Source organism: Apus apus, chromosome 10 (genome assembly GCF_020740795.1).
Source record: "Apus apus isolate bApuApu2 chromosome 10, bApuApu2.pri.cur, whole genome shotgun sequence".
NCBI lineage: Eukaryota > Metazoa > Chordata > Aves > Apodiformes > Apodidae > Apus > Apus apus.
Genome location: NC_067291.1, coordinates 7,106,217 through 7,125,839, shown reverse-complemented (window position 1 = coordinate 7,125,839; position 19,623 = coordinate 7,106,217). Strand labels below are relative to the sequence as shown.

The window sequence follows — 19,623 nt, the reverse complement described above, 5'->3', positions numbered from 1 at the left end:
ATACTCATATGAATGCCAAATGCATTTCTGCCACAGAGCTGAGGTTTTTCAACTGCTTTGCTCTTTCCTTTTACTAGGTTTAATACTAGCTCTGTGGATTTTTAATGGAGTTTCTTTTGTTTCATGGTTTGAGCAGCAGTCAGCAGTAGCTGTATGGTGGAGAAGAGTCTGTCAGGAAAACAGAAGCCACACAAAAGCCAGAGAAGATTATGGTGTAGAACTTTAAGGGCAAGAACTATGCAATTTGTTTGTCTTTCTCTAGCATTGCCCTTCCCTCTTCTGTCTCCAAACCAGTATAGGGAAACATACAATCAAAACAGTTATGAAGTTAAACAAAGGGAGGTATATATCACATAATATTATAGAAGTTACATGCGTATAATAGCAAGCATTTATAATGAAAATACCTTAGGTACGTTAGGCTTTTTAAATATTACTCTAATGAAGTTAAAACCTAAATTTTTATTTGGAAGCTTTCATGTGCAGCTGATACAGTGATTTGCATGGTGGGGTTATTTCTGAAGTTCAGTGGGGCTTTTTGAGGCCAATATTTTAGTGAAAGAACTTGGATTTCACTATGTTACATGTCAAAGAAAGTAGAATGTAGGTTGATCTTAACAGTGCTTACTGGAGGAAATAAAACATTGCTAAGCTTGTTCAAAGGAAATGCAGAAACTCGGTGCAAGTTCTCTTATGCTTTTCTACAATTGGCTTTAGAATTGAGGAGCAAGTGTGAGTAATTTAAGAAAAATAAATACTTGGTGGTACTGAAATATTTCAAATATTCACAAAAATAATAAAAATATTAATAAATAATAAATAATTAAAAATTGTAAAGTTTAACATCAGTTTTTATAATAAAACAGGTGAACCCAAAATAGCCTTAATTCTGCTCTGTATATATGGTGCCATATATGATTTCAGTTGAGCCATTTTTAATATTTGTGGTGCCTGGCTGAACAGGTTTACTTTTAAAATTTGTTAGAGTTCTTTCCACATCCCATCTGGTGAGCTTATTTTAGAGAGAAATGATATTTTCTCTTTTTAAATATATTATATATGTATTTATCTGTGACTTGTCAAGGGATAATCCTGTGGATATTTTAGAGTAGAAATGAGACGGGTGGAGTCTGGTAACATCCTTTGTGCATACAATTTGAACTTCCTGTTTTTTAAGTCTGTATTAGAAAGAGTTTGCAGTCTTTACTATTTGACATGCAATATCAATTTGAAAACAGAAGATTTACTGACACTGGCATTACTGAGTTTAGAATGGCTTTCCACTGGCAGATCAAAAGATCTTTACCTTGGTTTGGATTGCTTATTTTAGAGAGTTGCTTTACTAAAATGATAGTTATGTGAAGCTGTGAAGAAACAGTACAGTATTCTGAATTCTTGTGTCTTTGCTTTGAAAATTTTTTTCATAGGCTGCTGTTAGAAGTAGTTGCAAGAACTCCCTGGAAACACTGGGCATACTCTAGTGCCCAACTAGTTTGATTGTTAGGCTGGTTAAACTGCTTCCTTTGCATCCAAAAGAATTTGTAAGGAAGGGAACTGAAGTGACTTCTCACAAACATGGATTTATTTTTATTATTTTTTAATTGTTAACTAAATTAACAAAAAAAGATGTTTTGTTTTGTTTTTATTCTGAAGTGCTTCTTGCAAAATGAGAAATTGTGAATACCTGATGTAGAGCAGGGAGGTATCAGTGCTATTATACACTGCAGACAGAAGTTAATTAACAGTCTGCTAGCAGATATTTAAAAGGCATTTCTACAGTAGTTATGTGGATGAAGAGCTGGACAACAATAGGTGACAAGTTGTCTTTGAACACTTTAAAATACTTAGTATTTTTATAATAGTATTTGGCTTATGAACAACAGAAAAAGCAAAAGGGGGAAAACTTTAATTCACTGTCACTGTATTTGAAAATGGTTGTTACTGTTTTGAAATATTCCAGGTCAATTTAATATATGGACAGTTCTAAAAGGTTAATCTTCAGGCAGGTAACTATTGTGCCACTTGTACTTACCTTCCAAATTCCTAACTGTGGGAGTAGGAGTTAAATGGAAAGGGTTCATTCAATAGTACTTTCTTCATTTTAGATACAGCATTCACTTTAAAGTCATGGAAGTGGAGGAGTAAAGTAACAATAGTAGGAGAATCTGGTGGCAGCAAGTTTTTTCAGAAATGAATATGAAAAGTTTTGAAGTAATCTTCATCTGAAGACTTAAGTGTTGTTTTTTTCTAAAGCTGCTGAGTTGATATCACAATGTAATTTTGAAGACTGACAGATTGCACTTCAGAATACACCATCAGTTCAATTATATTTTGTTTACTCAGTTTATATTAATATAGTCTTGAATAATTAATATTTTACTATTCCTCTTCTGAAAATTGACTGAAATTTCCATAATACCATATATGTTATTTTTTGAGTTGAAAAAAGTTGAAAAGGATCACATGTTTATAGAAAAAAAATAACATCTTAAATTTCATGATTGCATATAAAAGAAAAGCAAATACGGCAATTCTGTAATATATTAGACATCTGTTGAAGTATGGTGAATGTTAGTTAACAATGGCAGTTCAGTTCTCAGATCCTTAATCTCATTCACTATTTGTCCACTTGCCCAAGTAGCTGTTTATTCCACTTCCCTTTCCTTTAATTGCATATTAATAGTCTTGGCTCATGTTATACAGTAATCATTGTCAGCAGTTAAAGATGTGCTTTTTTCTTTTTTTTTGCCTTTGCTTTTCATTACACAGATAATAAATACATCAAATGATAATACCCTAGATCAAGGAAAAACAGGACTGTAAAGAGGGGATCAGTTTGGTAAGACTACCTTAGTTCAGTTGGAATGTTTTTCCCACTGACATGACTGTGATACAACCTGTTTTCTTTACTGAAAAGTAACAAGACATTTACCTGTTTGGTTTTTTAAGTATGTGTGTTGCAGTTATATTTTTCTAGTTTATAAATGTTGGGTTTCCATTTCAGAACTCAACACAGACTTCTGTTCAACTATACAGTACATTCCAGAGCAATCACTGCAGTTTTTTATGGACATTCAACTTGATGTCTGAATTTGGCATAGGAGAGGCACTGTGTGCACAAGGGGTCTGATCCAGAAGTCCAAGAGAACATTTACGTAGGCTTTAAATGATAAGGCTTAAAACACTTGTCATTACTGTCTGAAGCCTATTGGACTGGTGTTTGGCGTTTCTTTTCAGTTTTCTAAACTGCTGGAAACTTGGTAATTGGCATCAGAACAAGTAGTTTAAAAGCATGAATTGTAATTACTTAATCTGATCATAAAATCAACGCCAGAAAAGGAGGTCTCCGAACTAGTAATGTCACCTGCAGCCCACATCTCTGCATTTCAGACAAGTTTTTTGTGCAAACCAGAAGACTAAGAGATCGTTCTTCAGGAGAAGAATCTTGCTTTTATTCTTAGCTTTATTTCAAGCTTTTTATATGTGAAACTATAAAATCTGGGCATTGGTCTACAACATCTAGATATTTGTCTCTTTATTGTAGGCACAGTTTACATTCACAGTTATGCACTTGAGACTTTCTAATTGTTTTGTTTCCTGTTGGCAACAGTTGTTAGTAGATATTAATGCTCTATATCATGTGTTAGCATTTTGGGGAGCAGTGTTAACCCATGAGACTGTATTTATGTAGAAAAATATATTTAAAAATAAACCTAAAATATAAGCTGGCAATACTTTAGAAATTGCCAGTTAAGATATTATGAAAGTGGAAGCACATTTATTAAGTGTGGTATTGGTTTTGGCAAGGTGTACTTGAAAAGTATATTTATGTACATTCATTAGCTGAATTGTGTGACCTTAATGTGCTCATCATGTTTTAACTTCAACACTGACTAGAAAGCAAATGCAGAATCAGGACCCTGGTCTATTAAGTACAAAACACGTTTTGGTTTTTTACCTTTTTTTTTTTTTAAAAAAACCTCCTTCCTATTTTTTTTAATTGAGTGTAAACAAATGTTTCTACACTTAGTAATTCTGACTGATTCTGTCACTGTGCTCCCTCTTTCCTTTTCCCTCCTTGCGTGTTGAACTCTGAGTGGAGCTGAAGTGCAGAATCTTTGGTAGGCTACAGATTTGGTGTGAAACTACCAAACCCAAGTCAGAAATGGCATTGTTATCTTCGTTTGTGTACCACTGTCTTTTAGCAGGCAGACTGATCTCATGATGTGGAAAGTGCTGGAGAATGGTGTCTGGTTCCTGATACTAGGCCTGTCATTAATTAGTGCAGCTCAAATTTAGAGGCAGTGTGAAGGTCATATGATAAAAGATTTTCTCATATCACACAGCCTCTCAGTGGAGCTTTGGTGTGCCAGTGAAGCTGGCCTGCGAGCCTTTAGGATTGGGAAGAGAACATGCATGGCATTAGAACAGTGCCTACAAAGGCAGCCCATAGGTATGTCCTTTATTTTCTTGTTTCAAGTAGAAGGAAGTCTGGGAAGACTGGTACTCTGTAGAGATGAGTAGCTCTACACCTAATACAAAAAGAGTTGGCTCCTCTTATTTTGTATATGAAACTGAAAGCTATCCAATTATTATCACAAGTCAGCAATATTATGAGGGTCCTTGGGAATCTATTTTAAAAAAACCAACAACATTAAATGCTGCTAATACAAAGTAGAGAACAGAATACTTAATAAAAAACTAAAAAGGGCAAGATGACTTTGGAACTCAGATCTGTGCTTTCCCATTGGTCTTTCATTTCAATACAGTGCAAAGGAACTCTGTCTCTTCCTAAGTACTAGGGAGTCTGTGCTTATTAGTTTGCTGGGTTTTGTTAAAGTGAACAACATGTTTTTAAATTATGCAGTTGGTATTGGAATGGTATTGTTCAGGTAATGTGCTGATACATAAGGCAGTTTATTGCCTTTCTTCAGGGAGCTGTATTAATTTTTTTATTTACTCTAGGGTGGCATTTTTTATCAGTGTTCAGGTATAGTTCAACTGAGGAAGTCTAAAAGTAGAGAATATGAATTTTATGTAAGACTGAAATAGAAGCTTTAAAATGTTTTTGAATGACAGATGCTATATTCAGATCCCATAAAGGTACTTTCATATTTGTGTGTGAGGAGTTCAGCTTACAAGATGAGATTATGAAAGCATTAACATTTTCTTATTTCAGTTTTATTCTTAAGCTATACTCTTTGAGCTATTTTAAAAGTAATTTAAAATCTATGGCATAATAGAGGAAAACTTGGCAACTCCACCCTTTTTTTCTTTTTAGGGTTTGTTTGAATCAATGTACTGGTCAAAATCCAAGGTTCAAATACGCTTATCACAAAATCTTTAACATTTTTAAACACTTCTCAGAGGATGCTGTGAAATAGGTATTCTGTGCAAATTGGGAATGTTATGGAATTATTTTCTGTCTGATTTCTAAGCATCAGAAGTAGCATTCATTTTTTGAGGCAGGTTTCTGAGGGAAAGATGATTGTTTAGAATGTGTTTCATGATCAGACTTGCTGCTGACAATAGTATTTATGTCTGTAAGCCTACCTGGGCTGGGGGTAGTTGCCATTCTAAAGCTTGAACACATAGTAATGCCTTTCTGGGGGGTTTCATCTGTTCTGTTTGGCCGTTTGCATAAGAGCATCTTGTGGCTTCAGGTAACATTGGAGCAATCGCTGCATGTGAAGCTGCAAATCTTTCTATTGTGTCCTATGACTGACCAGCTGCAGAAGGGATGGCTGTAAGCTTAGTGGGATTGAAGATCCAGTTTAATTTCAGCATATCTTCTAGGCAGTGTTTTAATGACTTGAGAGAAATCAGTGAGCTGGTTCTGTTCTTATTGAATAGGGGCACTGTTCTCATTTTTTTGCCTTTTCAGCTTATGAAATCATTAGAACAGGAACAGCCTCCTGTATTTTGGCACAGTTTGGCCCATCTTTAGCACAGTGATCTTTGAGAACCTTTTGAGTGCTGCTGTAAACCAAATAGCAAATTTTTATGGATGTCGCAATAAACTGCTTTGATTTTTATAGCTAAAACACTGCCACGAGTTTTGCGTTTAATATCTTGATCTGTGCATTCAGTAATATTAATGGAAACTTCAGTCTTAATGTGCTGTGTGGTTATTCTTGCTTTGGAGTGTAAATCTAAGAAGATTATTAAAAGGTTAGGGTAAGATTAAAATTTAAATATCAATTTAAATATGGATTTTTGTGCTGTTTTCCTGTCCCTCAAACATGCAGCATCATCTCCTTTTACTTGAGACCTGCTTTTATAATTTCTTTTTGATTTCAGCTCCACTCCCCTTCCTCCAACCTAAACTTGCTTTTCATCCTTCCTGTACTTTGGCTTCTGGACTTGTTGGTATTGTCTCTCTCACTCCCAGACCAGCCCATTTTATAATTTCAGAGTTTGAAATTGAGAAATTTGGCCTTGTGGAACTGCAAAAAGGCTAAAATCCATCAAAACCAGTTACTTCTGACAAGTGATAGCAAGAATCTGACATTAGTCTTTTCAATCGAAATAAACCTCAAATTCTATCAAAACCCATTATAAAACATGAAGTGTAAGATGCAGCTGTTTTGAGGTAATGCCTCTTGGATTATTTGGAAAGATCACCTCTTGTCTTCAGATTTTGCCTTTGGAATTTAATGTAATTTGTCCTGGAATTTAAAATTTATATTGGCAGTCTTTCAGGTGTGCTACTTAGGTGTGTTTCCAAGGATTTATCAAGGTACAGAGTAATGCTTCATGTTAGTTGTCAGTATGAACTTTAATAATGAAAAAGTACAAGATGGAATACAGAAATCAAGAGTGGCTGTTAATTTAGCAGTTAATATTAGTATCTGGTGTTTTAATGCTGTAGCTGATTAATTTAAATTTTGAAATTGCTTAAAAGAAATCTAAATGAACGTTTTACTGGACTGCACCAGTTGCATTAGCTGATCCTTTCTGCTAATTACATTGGATTGTAAACAATATTATAGTTTTACAGGTTTTCTTTATTCTTCTGCATAGGGTCAGCTTTACCTGCTGGTGACAGACCAGGGCTTTCTTACAGAAGAGAAAGTTGTTTGGGAAAGCTTACACAATGTGGATGGGGATGGAAATTTCTGTGACTCTGAATTCCACCTACGGCCTCCGTCAGACCCTGAAACTGTCTACAGAGGGCAGCAGGATCAAATAGATCAAGTAATGGATTTCTGCCTTTCTGTTGTATTTTTCTCTTTGCTTTTGACTATGCATAACAATTACTATTTATTTCTAGTCATACATATCTATACTTATACAGGTGTGTGTACTCTTACATATATAGGACTATAAAAAAAAATCTTCAGATACTCTATGTTGGGGTTCTCAGAGGTGTTACTTGGGAGAAATTAGCATGGCTTCAGAGATGAAGAGTAAGACCCACCATGAGTAGTTTGGAAAATCCTTTTTCAGTCTCTCAGAACCCACTTCACTTAAGAACTCAGGTGAAATGTCACATCTGCCTTGTATATGGAAACAAAAGCAGCACTGTGAAACTTCCCCCCCTGTAACAAATTCTTTCAGCTTATTAATATTGCCATAACTGAACTTTGTCTTGTGCTGCCCTCTTTGCTGACAAAAGCCATAGCAGATTGTGTGTGATAGTGGTTATTTGCTATTCTTAATTAAATATCATAGTTTTTTGGAAGTTGTGTTGAATCAGGACTTCTATCAGTTAATGTGTAGTCACATGGAAAGACATCCTGAACAGGGAAAGTACATTTATCTTTAGAGTAATCACCATTCATGTTTTTTAAATATTGGAGGGGAAAAAAAGCAGATCCTTTTAATCAATTCAAGTACTGTATCTCTTTCTTGTAGCATAAAGAATCTGGAAGAGATAACGGGACTAGTAATACCTTAAGTTGCTCTCTGTTTGGATATGTCCAAAACTACCTTTTGATTATTTTCTCATCTGTTTAGGAGTTAGTGTTTCTTATTGATGCACTCTCCTCACTTTTCAGTACACTGGGGACAGATATTCTACCAGGCATAAATCAGAGTGTTAATCAGAAATGACAAATTACAAAGAGACAGTTTCAAAATCTATACTTTTACCTAGAACCGTTATGAACTGGCACTGTTTCGGTTTTTTTTGCTGCTGCCCAGGTAATGGAACTTAAACCTGCAAGCAATTATTTTTAATGAGCTTTTGTGTGTTGTATGTTGTGACATAGGCACTATAAAAAGAGTAAAGTAGTTTTCAGCCTTTCTGCAGTCCAGGTTATGAAAAAAAAATCATATTTTTCATGAGGTAAATGTATTTGAGGATGAGGCTGGGGGAAAAGGGATGGCTAGTACTGTGTAGCTGCACATGCTGAAAAATTAACTTGATAATGACTTGGCTCTTTTCTATGTGAAAGAGCATTAATAAACAAGTTTACTGTTTAGGATTATCTGATGGCATTGTCTCTACAACAAGAGCAGCAAAATCAAGAGATTAACTGGGAACAGATCCCAGAAGGAATCAGTGATCTAGAGCTAGCAAAGAAGCTCCAGGAAGAGGAAGACAGGAGAGCTTCTCAATACTATCAGGAACAAGAACAAGCAGCTGCTCAGGTCCAGGTAAGAAAGCATTATTACAGAATATGATCATGAGTTTTAGAGAGTATTAACTTAATAGATACATGGACATATCTATGTTTGTAAATGTTTCAGACTGATAAGACTGCCATTTATGTTCTGTACAGCAAGTGACAAGATGAATATAGGAGTCTTAAGAAATACACTATAATTGCTGGAGTGTGCATGCAGATCCAGCAGTTGCTGCCACTTAAACATTTCAGAGTATTAACCTTCTGAATGAGGGTTTCATTCATACTATTGAAGGTGGAACGATGGGATGAGTGAATATGCAAGGTTGCAAAGACTGTATTAGTGAATATTTTACATAACTTGCAAAATAGCATTCAAATAGGAGCTTTTTGATAGAAATCAAAGTTTTGTCTTTCAGAAGTTGGTTGCTTTACATTTTTAGGTGTTGCAGTCTATGATATCAGCTGAATCTATTCAGTCCTGTTGAAAATGAAGAAATCAACAGTTTATCCCAGCACACTTTTCTGTCCCTTCCCTCTCCCCATAAGCAGTTGCATTTAAAATGTTTGGAAAATTATTCATGCACAAGTATTCACAAAATTGCCGTATAACTGAATCTTGTGTGCAAGAGGCAATGTTTAAGTTGGTGTTCTGGATTCGGGGCGTTCTTGACTGCTGAAGCCTTCTGGAACAGCTTTTATTTACAAATACCTAAAAAATAACGGGTATGAAGGCTGAATCATTGATGACTTGAATTAATCCAGAACCATTAACTGATTATACGCATGAAATAGGAATTTTGACTATTAAAAGTAGTGTTATTTCCACTGCTTACTGCTTTAATAGAATCATCAGTAGCTGCTTCTAAGACAAAGTTTTACTACTCCTGGATGCAAAAAAGGTAGAAAGAACTGAAGAACCTGCTTGGCAGGACTTAACAGCATGCTCATTTGTGAATGGGTAACAGGAATAGATGATGAATTAACTAAACTTGCCTTTGTATACCAACTCCCTTGCCAAGTTATTAGTTCCTAGTGACAAAAAGCTGCTGCTTTGCCATATCCAGCTGTCAAAACTAATACATCCACTGCAACTTTTAAAATGTGGATTAAGTCCTTATAAAAGAAACTAGGAAAAAAAAATCCAGGACACTAATACAGAAGTGCCAAAATTTGGCCAAATTTTATTATTGAAACAATTGATCTGAACATGTGGACATAAAAGAAGGGACACGCAGGACTTAAAACTTACTTTTTACCTGAATTTGGTTTTTTTAGAAATAAATTTTGACGCAATTCTGGAGTTTTTATAGGGAATGATGCTACCTGGCTTCTGCTGTTTGCATAATAGTTAAGCTTTTGTGAACTTGAGCATAGAGTAATGCTTCAGACTGCATCTACAATAATGTTTTATTCAAGATTTTATTTTTTCTACATAGCAGGTACAAGGCGCTGCTTCTCCAGCCAGTGGAAGACAATCTGGGAGTAATGAACGCAAACGTAAAGAGCCTCGAGAGAAAGAGAAAGAAAAAGAGAAGAATAGCTGTGTTCTCTTGTAACAGAAGATGGATTTAGTCTGGAGCCAAGTGCATGTCATCAGAAGCAAAAACCAGTAAAAAAAAAAAAAAGAAGACAAACCTGTTACATGCCGCCTGTGCCTGATTACCCCATGGATTTTGTTCACATTTTAAGAGAGGATGGGTGACTTTGTTACAATCATATGGACTTTCTTCAAAGTCATAGTGAGTGCTGCTCAAGATGGAATTCCAAATCACAGTTGGATGTGGCTGTGCTTTGAGTTAGTCATAACAAATACTGCACCTTGTAGCTGAACACACAAGTCATGGCAAGTTTTGTGTCATGGTGACATCCATTATTCATTACGTCAGTTAGTAAGCTATTTTATCTTCTACTCTAAACAAAGGAGGTAACTCATTCTGTGCAAGACTTTTTCCTGAAGTCTGTACACGAGCACAACAGAATTCTATGTAACTTACATGGTATGAAACTATATCTTAGGCTGGGTATAGTCTTCATGATACAAGAGCCCGAATAACAGCTGGGCACTGCCTCCTCCATGTGTCCAGGTTTCTTTGCTTCTGGATCTGGTATGTTTGTTTTTTTTGAACCCAGATTTATATTGTATTACTGCTATCATTGCACATCCTGGCCAGCTTTCTTGCCCCAAGAATATGTGACTCGATAGGCATCATACAAAAAATTGTCATAGAAAATGGGGCATTTATTAATAAGCAAGATGAATATTGTTTGCTTTTCTTGCAATTACAAACTGGGTATGGCAACTCAGACGTTATCAGGGTTAAACAAGTAATTTTGTAAGTAACTTCTTTTTCTTTTAGTATTTTTTCTCTTGTAGGTAAACTGGACCAGATAAGTTCTTATTTATTGACCTCTCCATATGATAGGTGAATGATGAGAGGAAACTAAGATCTATAATAATCATTATTCTACGTAAGAATGCAGAGTTACAGTAACTATCTGCCTTTTTTCCAGAAGTACCTTGAACTTTAACATGATGTTAACGTGTCCACTTGTATATTTAAGCAAGTGTGCTCTAGTTAAAAACACACTTTGTTTGTTTTGTAATTCATGTATCCTTAAAAAAGCACACTTTTGAAGGGTGAGAGGGAAGCTAGGCTGCTCTCTGAGATTGTTTGAAAAGGTGGTCAGGTGTAATATTTTGTTTTTTAAATCACTAATTTAGAATTTTTTGAAAACCAGATTTTTCTAATTTATGGGAACCAAATAAACATGTTGTGTCTTGTAGTATTTATAGAATACAGAAACAGAATACTTGCTGAATTTTGAGGGAACCACAAATCCTCCTCCACTTGCATTAAGTCAGTATCAATTACCTTCTTGCAGAACCTTTTTTATAAAAAAATTTCTATTTAGCAATTTGTAGATACTTTTTCAAAAGGCTGCTTCTCCTGGACATGTTACGTATTCCTGCTCTAAGCCTGGGTCAGTGCATTAGTAGGCAATAATCTGGGAAAGCTAAGGCAGCCAGGTGGCATATGACAGTCCTGGTTTCAGATGTTTGAGGAGTGTCAGTAAGACAGAGGGTATTAAAGACAAGTCCACCAGTGAAAAGCTGCTTTAAAATTATTTCAGGCAGACTTGCTGCAGTGATGGGAACCAGTCATCACAGAAATCTGTTACGAACCTAGAATGAAAATCAGACAAAGGAAGAATGTCTTAACAAAAGGGCCAGTTTGTATAACTTTTTTCTTCCATTGTTTTTCTTTTGTGTTGTTTTCCACTTTTGTTACAATATCCCTTTTATAATAATGAAATAATGAATGGTAGGAGGTCTCTAATACGCAAACTGTACATTTAAAAATTTCTCTCATCTCTGGAAGTCATGCCCAGAAAAGTAATTTTAATACTTAATGTATGCAGTTCAGATAATTTTCTATGTCAAAGCAAAGGTTGTTCCCTTTTTTCCTTTGCAGCAGCCTAACTACTTCAAACAAATTACTGTGATGGAGGATCACCAACATGACTTAACTACTTAAAGCAGATCAGAAAATATTCCAGTAGTGTCAATAACAGACTTTAAGCCAGAATGTTGTTTAAAAACATTCTGTTACTAAGATTTTTCCAAATTTGTGTATTTACATTTATTTATTGACCTTGAAAAATAAATATGTCGAGCTAAGTGTTTGTTATCTTATTATTTTCAGTAACAGTATTGCCATTTTAAATTCCTTTTTGAACAAAGTTATCTGGAGCAGGCATTGTGGCTATGCAGTGTATCTTCTTGCCTAAGATACTTGCTCATACTAGAAAAATTCATTTCAAAAACATTTCCGGTTTCAGACAGATGTGCCTGAAACCTAATAGACTGTAGTTATGGTAATACTGTTATTTGGTCACAAAGAAAGAAGAATTAAATGTCAACACTCATCATGAAGTCTGAACTCCCACATCATTCAGTTTCTCTTTCAAGAAATGAGTAAAGAATTTCAGGTTATTTGAGGTGACAGGCATGCTATTCAAGCTGTTTCCTTGTTAATGTCCTTTTTCTTCACAGGTCTTGAAGCTTTGGAAAAAAGGTAAAGAATTCCTGAAATCTAGGACATTGTTCTGCATGAGTTGAGCTTGTTAGTGGCAAAAGTTGTACAACATTTTTTTTTATATTAATATATCTGGAAGCTTAATTTATATCCTACTGTGACTAACCATTCCAAAAGCAACTATCAAAGTTAGTAGTTATGACAGTATCTGACGATAAAATAGAACAGAATTGCTTTTACCTGTAATGGTGAGCTTGGAAAACAGTGTTACAAAATATTCATGGAGTACCAGAAAGACTGTCTACTTCTGACTGTTAATTCCTTTGAAGCATATTCTGGTGGAAGGGTACAGATTTATACTTTTAAATCTGTTTATACAATTTAGCATGCACATGCTTCAAATGCCGACATAATATATCTGGAAGTGTCCAGAAAAGTAGAGTAGAACATGTTTTTCCACTAGATAAAAGCTAGCACAGAAAACAGAATCATAGAGTTTTTGTTGTTGCATTGTAGTTGTGAAATAAAGCTAAATACAAGTATTCTTAAAATTAGCAAAAACCTGAGCACTGCCATAGGTAAATGTTTTTCTAAAAGGCACTTTGTAAATGCTCAAATAGACCACTTTTCTTGTGACACTCATGGACTCTGAGACCCAGCAAAGCAGATGCAAAGGAAGATTTTAACAGAGGATGAAATAAGCATTCCTGAAAATTCACTTAAACACAATGCAAAAAAATAATTTATAGGTAGCCATCTAGTTAATATAATAAAGTACATGTTCAGATTGTCTTTCAAAGCTCTTTTTGTGGATCACAGACACGCAAGCTAAAAATGAAACACATGCTTTTCTGTGTACACTTGCATTGGATTGCCAGTCAATCTCTCCACTCATCTGATACTTCACACTATTGTCAAATGTTTCTCCTAACTTGTATACACAAGTTCTTGAAAAAACTTTCCATATGTAATAAAAGGAATTTGAGTTATTGAAATTGAATCTTTTGGTGTATTCAGCAGGAAATACTCAAAAGGTGCAGCTGATGTAATGGAACTTTTCTTTCCTGCTCCAATAGGTCTCTAACCCAAAGGCAGCTCCTTGCTTAGATCCTTACCAGGGGATGCTTATCCTAGTCAGAGGCTGAAGGTTATACAAAGTACATCCAGTACAACACACTGGATTAAGAGCTGTATTTATTTTATATAAAAGCAGACTTTCTAAGATTGTAGCCTTGAACAGCAGGTGACTCATAAAATGTAAGTTAATTGATGTGGCTACCCTCATTAGAAAGCCTATTCGAGAAAAGCAAAAATAAGCCTCAGTTTGGTTGCAATATAATGTTCACATTTTTTCCATCTATGCTATGATAACAAGGCCTTGGTTACAAGGAAAATCTGATGCTGAAAAATGTTCATGTAGTCCAATGATTGCAAATGTCACATGCAAGAACTCAGACATTTTATCTGGTATTCAGTGCAGTTTGTTTTTTTTAAGCATAACTAGTAATAGACTGTTTGCAGTGTTGTTTTGAGTGGGAGAATCTGGTGAGATGAATGACACACTTTCATAGAAAATCACTTATACAGAAGTCTATTTTATTATAACTTCCCTGATGTTTCCATATAGCTGCTCCTTCTTCACTGCTTGTTGTCATAGTTGTCCAGTAGCAAACCAACATACTTCAGCTCGACTGTCATTGCTGTGGTGAGGAACAAGTGCTGTAGGGAAACGCTGAGGAGGAAAGACAGGCTGGAACATACAAGTCCTTTTATGACCTCTGGAGACTTGTTTAGGAATTTGTCCTTAATTTTTATGTTTAGACATAAAACCAAGTAAAATATGGGAAGTGGTCTGCCAGTGCCTCATGCGATGATGGCCTGAGCTCCTATGAACTTGGATCCTCTGTTCCAGAGCTGGATGAAGTATGTGATGCTCAGTCTGTCTCAACTTGAAGCTCCTGTTACCTTGTTGAAGCCACTAGTAAAACTTCCACAGACTTTTTTTCAGATAAGACTTCAGACGTAATTTTTCAGTATTAAGATTATGCCAAACAGTCTTGAAAATGTCACCTGACATAGTTGAGCATTTTTAGTTTTCTTCTCACAGTGTTCCAGAAAAAGCTGGGATAACTGCTGTGTTTGTCTGAAACCTTCTGTTTTTGTTTGGGTTCCCTGGCACATGCCAAGGAAAGGGTCAAAATTGCATTAGAAGAAACAAGGGTGTGTCATGGGTGAGGACTCCAAAATAACAAGATGAAAACAGACAATTTCTTCCCCTTTTTATAAACGGTTCATATCTAGTCATTAATATTTGCACTGAATATTTTTTCCTAAGGCTTGCTTATGTGGTCCAGTCTGTGATGCTGGGGAGTTAATGTTTATGCTTGTAATCTAGTAAACCCTTCCAAGCATTCCCATACTGACATTTCTGCCTTGCGACACAGACATAACAGTGACAAAATCAGCATTTACACTTACCAACTCTCCAACTCTGATGGATTTAAATACAAGAGTATTTAATAGTTAAAGGAAAATGCTAACTTCAGGTTTTTACCATTGCCAAACCATTATTTTTGGCAGTGGTAAATTCTAAAATTTAATGTAAATTGTATTCTTATCTCTGATTTTATAGTAGAGCTGTTATAAGTTGCATCTCAATGAATACAGAAAGGTGAGGAGTTTTCCAAGGTGAGCTGTGGTAGCCAGCTACTATTGAAAGGCAGGCTGATCTGGTGGCCCAGTTCCTTTACTGTAAATTCACCCAGCTCATGAAGACACAGTGTAGTTTAACTAGACATAACCATGCCATCTTTATCTAATGCTAGTAGTTTTCATACTGAGAATATTTAGATTAGACATTAGGAAGATGTGACATAATGATAGGGACTTTCCCATATATGAATTTTAAGTATATATTGTCATGAAGTTCTTATTATAATTTATGACATGTGCCAGCTACAGTAAAGCTAGTGTGATTATTTCTGCTTGTGCTATAAATGCACATCCTTTCTATGAAACAAATACAGAAAATTACATGACTGCTTTTCTAATAGATTTTGAAGCTACCTTGAAATGTTCTTGGTAATACAGAAAATTAAATAATGCATGAAGTTCCTGAAGAACTGTAATGATTTCACACGTTTTTCTTGCCTTGTACATTTACATAGAACACCTATATGGATATTTTAAAAAAACCACTGTAACACTTGATTTTCTGATAGAATGTTGTATTTAGCTACATACACTGCAGTTGCCCTTTATAACAAACAAACAAACAAACTGCTTTGTCAGTAGCAATCTTAGGCTGTAGGAATTTCACTGGAAGGATTTAGTAAGTATTAGGAAAATAATTATTACTAAACAAAAAATGCAACACTTTGGTTTTTTACTCTGGTTCCTTGTGAATTGCAGTAGCTAACATAGTCACAGTGATGAGCAGTGGCTGAGGAAGTCTTAGGATCCTTTAAAACTTCCAGGACAGTACTGCAGTGCTTAATGCCTCTCCTATATCTTTTTATACTAAGTATCTATCCACTCCAGCTTCATACTAGCAGAGGTGTGAGGAGGATCATATTTCAGGATACTTACACAAACCAGTTTCATAATTTACTGCAATTTTTCATAGTTAATTACCAACGTGTATAAGCTCTGCAAGCAGAGAACTGGGAGAAACAACTGCAGTGTCTGTACTTCCAACTTCAGCTGGATCTGCCAAAAGGTGCAAAGGAAGCTGATGACTAATACTATTCTTTTGAAAAATCTCAGACCAAGTAAGAAAGATTAATCTATGCTGGTTTTACTTGTGTTTTTTTTTTTATTATGAAAACAAGTGTTGAGATTATGGTGTGTATTTTTAGAGAAAAAACAAGCTCAGTTTTAAATTTAACTGTGTCTTCAGCTTTGCTAGCTTTTTAGCATGTTACCTGTTCCACTTTTTAATACCTCTTTCCAATGCAACTCCCTTTTCTCTTCAGCATGTTGTTGTCAGGGCATTAACTTGTGTCTTAACTTTAGGGCTTTTTGTTGCAGATTAATCAGAGCCAAAAGGAGCTGGTTTATATTAAGTTACTGGTTTGATTTACAGTTGAGTGTTAGTTAAGTCCTTCAGACTGAAAAATTGAAAACAGATTCTGTTTGTGGTGAGTAAATAACAGTATGGGGTTTTTTGGGCCAATTGCAGCCCTGGTAGACTTTACAATTGAGTTGTGTTTACTGCCATGGAAATAAAATCCTTCTCTTGCTTGGAAAAGTACAGTAGCTGGTTGTCTTCAAGGCCACTGCGGATACAGTGAATCAATGAATCTGCTCCTGAATTTTTAAACTATTTCTAATCCAGCAGTTGCATTTTTTTATCATGCCTAGTTGCAGTAATTGCAGGCTTGCCTTTCCTACGCTCAGTTTACAGCAGTATGCTTGCATTTCTGGGTTTCTTACCTGCTTTCTGTTTGAGGCTGGCAAGAAAAAATAGCTTTTGAGAACCCATTAACAACATAGCCAAAGGTACAATGATTTCAAGGGACAAATCTATTGCAGCAAGATTTTCCTTCCCCTGTATGTTGGTAACTCTGGAAACCACTAGTGTGTGTAACATTATGTCAAAGAATGCAACTGGTCATACAATTGCAGTAGAGACTAAATAAGCAGGACTCTGGATTTGATGCAGTTTGCACTTGCAAAAAGAAAGCAGTTAATACTTAGCCCCAGGCTGCTATCAGATTGTACTGGACAAATTGTCACTTGTGAATGACTTTTCCCCTATTTTTTTTGCAGTGTATCATCACTAGTTACAGGTCAAGCCTCAAAAAAATTTGATGGTGATTCTTAAAGCTAGAGAAAGTATCAAGTAACTTGTCCTGTCCCACTGAAATAAATTCTTAGTCTGTTGCTACTTGCTCAGTACTGGTTCTTATATAAAGTCACAGAATATTAATACCTTGCAGCTACTTTATGAGGCAGTGAAAAATGCTATCATCAGTTCCCCCACAATAACCTGGTAGAGCCTTAAGTGTTAAAAGACAGGAGTTTTGGTTTCTTTTATATTACCTCATCAAAGTTTTCATAAATAATTTTGATTATCCTTTTAGCTGGTAAATACATGCAGAGCTGTTATTTGTACATCTGTTCACAATAATTTTCTGTGTATCCATGGGAGCTTATTAACAAAACTACAGATGAAACACACAACAATGAATCCTACAGAAGTTGCTCCTAGTTCACCAGACTTGTACAACTGTTGTGTGAAAATCAGCAGTTTAGTTGTGAACCTCTTAGTCATCTAATGCTTACCTTGATCTCTACATCTAGTTTTAAAAGGAATGCAAAAATAAAATGCAAGCTACTGCAGATTTACCTAGAGACAGGTTAAATTTTTAAAAATTCTATTTTAAAAGTGCATGACATTAAATCTAGTCATGCAGTGTCATTCGTATCAAGGTATGTGATTGAAATCCTTTGCATCCTGATCCTGCACTGTTACCCAACATTGGAACAGCATCTACAAGTTCAACTACTGAATGTTTTGCATTTCAAGAGCCTTAATTGTTTCTATTGTATTAATGTGTTTTTAAAGACTAAGGAAAAAGCATCTTCCTTGTAAATTGTTAAAAGAATTTTGATCACTTAATTTTTAGAGTCCAGTTCTGTATCTTAATACCTGTTTGTGTACCACAAAAGAAACTGTTTAATTCTGTTATCATTTTTAAAGTGTCCCCAGATGTCAGCCTCTCTATAATTTAAGATATTTACTCTCTTGAGATTTATTTTGGTTAACAGTCTTCTGAAATTTGTTGTATGTAAAAAAAAATTAAGTGAGCAAATTTAAATAAACATTTCATTTAGGTATTTAAGTTCCTTTCTAATAAGAAAAGTTGGATGAAAAAATAAAAAAAAGTCTTGCTCTGTAATATGAAAGGATAGACTTTTGTTAATCTAAATATTTTATGAATTCAAAGGTTTTGGCAATTTCTTTTCAGTGAGATTTTTCCTCTTATCATCCTAGTTTATTTCAATATTTTAATTCAAATGAAGTATCTATATATGCATAACTACATTTTCATTTAATTAAGCAAAAAAGTCAGGAACTATTCTTGATACCTCTACCAGTTGGAATGCATATCTAGATCTGCTACTGTAAGATATCAAGTCACATCTCAAGTTTGGTTTTTGTACTTCTCTATAGTTTCAAGGTCATATAAACCTCCTTATTGTCCATCTGATCCATTAGTCACTACAAATTCATCTTACAGCAAATACTTATTGTGGATGTGTTGTTACACCTAATGAAGGCACAGATTGCAGCCAGATAGATACAAACTTCTGATAATGTGCGCTTTCTTGGAAACTTCAGCAAAAAAACTTGGTAAATATAACTTATTAGCTGCTTCTTCTAAGAACTGAACATACAAGATACATTAAATGCCTCAAGGTAAGTTATTACTGGACAAATGTCCTGAAACATCTGCTGATACAGCATATTTCTCTTGTTTAAACATAAACATTTGTCAGTTGTGAGTATTCACAAAGGATTAATTATAAAAAATTCTGCTATACCAGGCTTCTCTCCTCCTCTTTCCTGAAAGTCTACCTACTCAAGAACAACTTCGTATAACTCATTTTCTGCTACTTAATTCATCTGAAACACTGCAGCTATGTAGCAGTTCTGCCACACAGCAAACAGAAAGCAGCTGAGGGTGGCAAATTCCCACGTGCAGCATTCAGCTTGTTCCCCTTGGCTCTTAAGTAATTTTTTTTAAAAGACAATCTGGATCTGTAAAAAGTACTCAAATCCTACATGACAAGCTGCTTTCATGTTAAAGACTTAACACAGGCCATTCAATGTCAGACAAAAGCAAAAGGTTTAAAAAGATATGCATCCCTTTTGCTTGAGACCACAGTAACGAAAAGCACTGAACAAGACTGCAGATGTAGGCTTCTCCAACCACTACAAGCCAAGTTAATTTGTGGTAGCCTGGCTGAAAATAAGCTGTAGCAAAGTTCTGCTAGAGCTTTGTTGC

At 35.2% G+C, this 19,623-nt stretch overlaps 1 protein-coding gene across 1 annotated transcript in view; it reads left to right on the top strand.

The window, feature by feature from the left end:
• The window catches only part of MINDY2 (MINDY lysine 48 deubiquitinase 2), a 36,599-nt gene extending 18,148 nt beyond the window's left edge, over positions 1-18,451 (top strand). The window contains exons 7-9 of the mRNA XM_051628491.1: positions 7,024-7,197; positions 8,428-8,601; positions 10,010-18,451. Of these exons, the coding sequence (XP_051484451.1) occupies positions 7,024-7,197; positions 8,428-8,601; positions 10,010-10,129 (468 nt within the window). The 3' untranslated portion in view covers positions 10,130-18,451. The remainder of the gene's footprint in view (positions 1-7,023; positions 7,198-8,427; positions 8,602-10,009) is intronic.
• Positions 18,452-19,623: the final 1,172 nt, after the last annotated feature.